At 36.0% G+C, this 4152-nt stretch overlaps 1 protein-coding gene across 5 annotated transcripts in view; it reads right to left on the minus strand.

Moving 5' to 3' along the window:
• Nucleotides 1-4152, minus strand: part of asip1 (agouti signaling protein 1) — a 17032-nt gene that overhangs the window by 7443 nt on the left and 5437 nt on the right. The window contains exon 3 of one of the 5 annotated variants that reach the window (XM_017303258.1): nt 2995-3059. The exons of 3 other annotated variants lie outside the window; for them this stretch is intronic. In XM_017303258.1, coding sequence (XP_017158747.1) covers nt 2995-3006 — 12 coding nt within the window. In that variant the 5' untranslated portion in view covers nt 3007-3059. Of the gene's footprint in view, nt 1-2994; nt 3301-4152 lie in introns of those variants that run through there. One more of the 5 variants, XM_017303259.1, reaches the window with a different exon arrangement.

Genomic DNA, 4152 nt, shown 5'->3' on the forward strand with positions numbered 1-4152 from the left:
TCACAGCATTTAACGTTAGAGTTTAACGTTAAATCACAGCATTTAACGTTAAATCAGAGTTTAACGTTAAATCACAGCATTTAGCGGAAGCAGCGCGGCTCACAGCACAAAGGAAGAGCTCCTTAAAAAGGCGGATGCAAGACTTAGGTTATTTGGACCTGGTTCAAACCTCCCGCAGTCTCAGCTGCGCTCAGGATGAGCGCAGCTGATGTCACGGTCAGACAGCGGGAAGCGCCGTGTGGCGGGTGAAAGCCTGACGGTCTCTCCGAAACCACAGAAAACCTTGTAAAACACACAGCGCGACTCTGCAGGACGCTGACAGTAAAAAACCTGTGGGGTTTAAATGACTCCGTCTCTTCAGACGGTTGAACAATCAGACCAGAAGCAGAAAAATGTAACCTGCAAACTGAGTGGAAGACCGGAAATGATTTGTTTTCTCATCACCAGCATGAGCTTTGATAGCAGCAATGCAGCCGAACACAACCAGTCACAGCACTGGCAGAGCTCAACGCTGACATGCTTCTCTGAATACGTTTCATTTATGCATTTAACTTGATTTAACCAGGAAGTCGCCTCTGAGATTATCGCCACGCCGCCCTTAAAAACAGATTTTTAAGACAATGACAGAAAGCAAAGTAAAACATTTACAAACATAAATCAGATCCACATGTTTGGAGTGTTAGCGAGTTTTAACTCACATTACACTCAATTAGCATGTGATCTTTTTCATGTCTTGGTGAGTTTTACACAAGTTATATTGTGATATGAATTTCATGCCATGTTGCACATCACAGCGCTTTACGTCACGTCAGTTTCATGTTGGTGATTTTCATCCAAGTAATCTTCAGAATAGTCTTCAGGTAAAACTGCGTTCTGTAAATTCACTGCTGTGTTACTAAGTTTATGTTTGTAATTAGTTACTAGCCGAGTATTTATAGCACACGTTCTGCTGCAGCAAAAGAATGGAAGTATTCCAGCGTTTTATGGATAGAAACCAACCCCTAACACAAACGAACCCCTGACCTCTGACCCCAGGCCCTGTCGGTAGCGGTGACCCAGGTAACATGGTGTGAAAGCTGCATGGGTGAGCGAACGCCAAGCGTTCCTCTGGGACTCGCTGCAGAGGGGAAACATGGCGAAGGCCCCCGGGTCACGGCGCCGACCGGCCGGCCGAACATGATTTAGGAAACGAAGCAGCAGAGCAGTCAGAAAACTGTGAGCAGATGTTCCAGCTCGATGCGTCAGGGTTCATTCAGAGGAACGGGAGGAAATACAATCAGATCATTTTAACACTAAAACAATTATTGGCTGATTCTTTTCTTGTGGCAACATTTCATGTCCCCATGTTTTGCTTACAATTATTTTTTGTAGAATGTGCCAAATATTTACAACAAAGTATTTTAATTATACATTTAGATGTTTGCCATTATTCAAATATAAATGAAATGCCTTTTAAATATTATTTTGTTCTTTACACACCTTTTTGGTGACCAACATGTTCAGTGTCATGTGTCCCCAGTGCAGCGTGACAGACTTCCTCATGACGTTTAAACTATAAAATATATATATATATATGTTTTTCTTCAATAAGTTGATTGACTTGATTAAATATTTTAATATGCAACTGAATCTGTTGAAACTATTTTTCTTATTTGATATTTTCTTCATATTATTCATGTCACAGTACATGAATAATATGAAAAGCCTTCAAAAAGTCTAGAATTTCATAAAAACCATTTAATGTAAGTGACATAAAGTAAATTCAACCATGGAAAACAAAGTAGCTTCAACTGTCACCATCTCTGTACTTTTTATTATCTTAAATATGTAAAACCTGTAAAGCTTAAAGTTCCACCCTGTTAGGAAAGATTGTGGAAAATGTTTATTCAGCAGAATTTAAAAAACCTAATATTATATTTAGTCMTTAAAGGYTAGTTATYCTGTTGAAGGTTAACTAGCTAAATGTTGACCACATGAAGAGCTTCAGGTAGATTAGTTAGAAAAGTTCCACCTGTTATGTTCATGAACCAAATAAGGTGGAAATTAGGGTGAAAAGTAATAATTTTAAGTCAAATAAAAACATTTCAGATGATGGAATCGAGCTGCAGTCTGAGGTTTTATCAGATGCCATTTGTCTGTTTTCATTTCACTAGTTCCCCCATTGACTCCTGAGGGGAACAACGAGTTCCTGTCCTGAGAAAATCCACTACAGGGATATCACCTGTTTTCCCAAATGGAACCAGGACAAACACTCTGCCTGTACTTTGACTGAGCCAATCCTGCAACTAATGATGAAAATCATCAGGTTTTAGAATCAAAGACTTTGATTTTTCACCCTGTTATGGGACAATAACAGGGTGTGATGCTCCATTCCACATGTTTTTATTAAATTTTGTTACAGAAACTTTAAGTACTGTGAATTTTTCTGAGCCATGTTGGGAGTTGAAAACCAATAAATGCAAATATTTTTATAAGTTTTTAAAATTACCAATATTTTCAATGCTGTCAGTAATAATGAGTAAAAAAACAGTTTTTTCTTTCCAATAGTCATGAATGATTTGTAACTTCATGATGTTACAATTTCAAGAATAAAACATACTATATTGTAAAATGGACCCCCTTTTTTAAAGAAGAAGTCATTATTTTTCTAAATTTAAATGTTTAACTATTTGTGGTCTATAAATGTTCATAACAGGTGAAACACATTCAGAGACAATGGTGAAAAAAACACCTGTAATTATTAATTTATTCAATCCTGAACTTACGCATTATTAATTTCTTATTGTTAAACATGTTGTAACAAAATATTTAAAACTTAAAACATTAATACTTTTTTTTTTCAAAAATCTTGAGGCTGAAATGTTGCAGCAAAACAGAATCACTGATTTACAGTAGAAGATCAATAATAATAATAATAATAAAATGGTCTTCATGCAAAACAATACATGGTGGAGGCAGCGTCATGCTGGGGGGATTTATTTATTATTCACCTACCAGCCTGAACATAATGGTTCAAATCAACACAAATCCATGTTCACAATGGCCTAGTCAAAGTCAGTCTGTAAAAACACAGAGAAAATCATGAACGATTGTGTTTCCACTTTGTTTCACCAAATAAAACCTGACAGAACGTCGGTAAACTTAAAAACCTCCAATAAAACGATGATCATGTGAACAAACTGACGTAAAAATGTTTCGCTGATCAGTTTTTACAGCCAGAATCAAAACGCTGAAATATGGAAACATTTCTTCTAAATCTCAACATCAGTTCTGCAAAAAACACCAAATCTTCCCAATTATTTATGTTATAATAATAATATAATATTTTAGTTCACTTTTATCAGATAAAACTACATGATCAGCTGATTATCAGCCAATAATCCCTGAATATTGATGAAAAGGTTCCACATCCACTGACACATTATTTCATTTATGACACATGAAAAATAACTGAAATAATCTGACACTTTTATTCAATGTTAAGGGATTATTGGCTTAAAAAAAGATCCTATATTTTGCTGAAAAGTTACTTACAAATTAGTTTTTAAGTGAAATGAAATCAGATCAAAGTTTATCTAGTATTAAAAAGTAAAAATATTACTGTGATGTTTATAACAATAAAGAAATTTATATTCATTTGGCTAAAATTAATAGCAAAATGTGGGTCAAAGCAGCAAACAGGAAACTTTAAATATGTTTTACAATAACTAAAGAAACAACAACTGGAACTTTTTACAGTTTGGAGGTTTTACTAAGTTAACAAGGTTCATGAAAACATGAAAACGTGAAAACATGAAAACCTTCCAGCCGCTTTGATTAAAGCCAAACAAAGATGAAAGATTTCATAAAAACAAGAGAAACAGGTTCATCTTTCTCTGTGGCTCTGATGATCCGTTTCACATCCAACCAGAAACTGTTTAACGGTCCGTTTATGATCTGGCTACGATCCCGTTATGATCCGGTTATGATCCGGTTATGATCCCGTTATGATCTGGTTATGATCCGGTTATGATCCGGTTATGATCCCGTTATGATCTGGTTATGATCCCGTTATGATCTGGTTACGATCCGGTTACGATCCGGCTACGATCCCGTTATGATCCCGTTATGATCCGGTTATGATCCGGCTACAATCTCATTACGATCCGGTTA

Source organism: Poecilia reticulata, unplaced genomic scaffold, assembly GCF_000633615.1.
Source record: "Poecilia reticulata strain Guanapo unplaced genomic scaffold, Guppy_female_1.0+MT scaffold_233, whole genome shotgun sequence".
NCBI classification, from domain to species: Eukaryota; Metazoa; Chordata; class Actinopteri; order Cyprinodontiformes; family Poeciliidae; genus Poecilia; species Poecilia reticulata.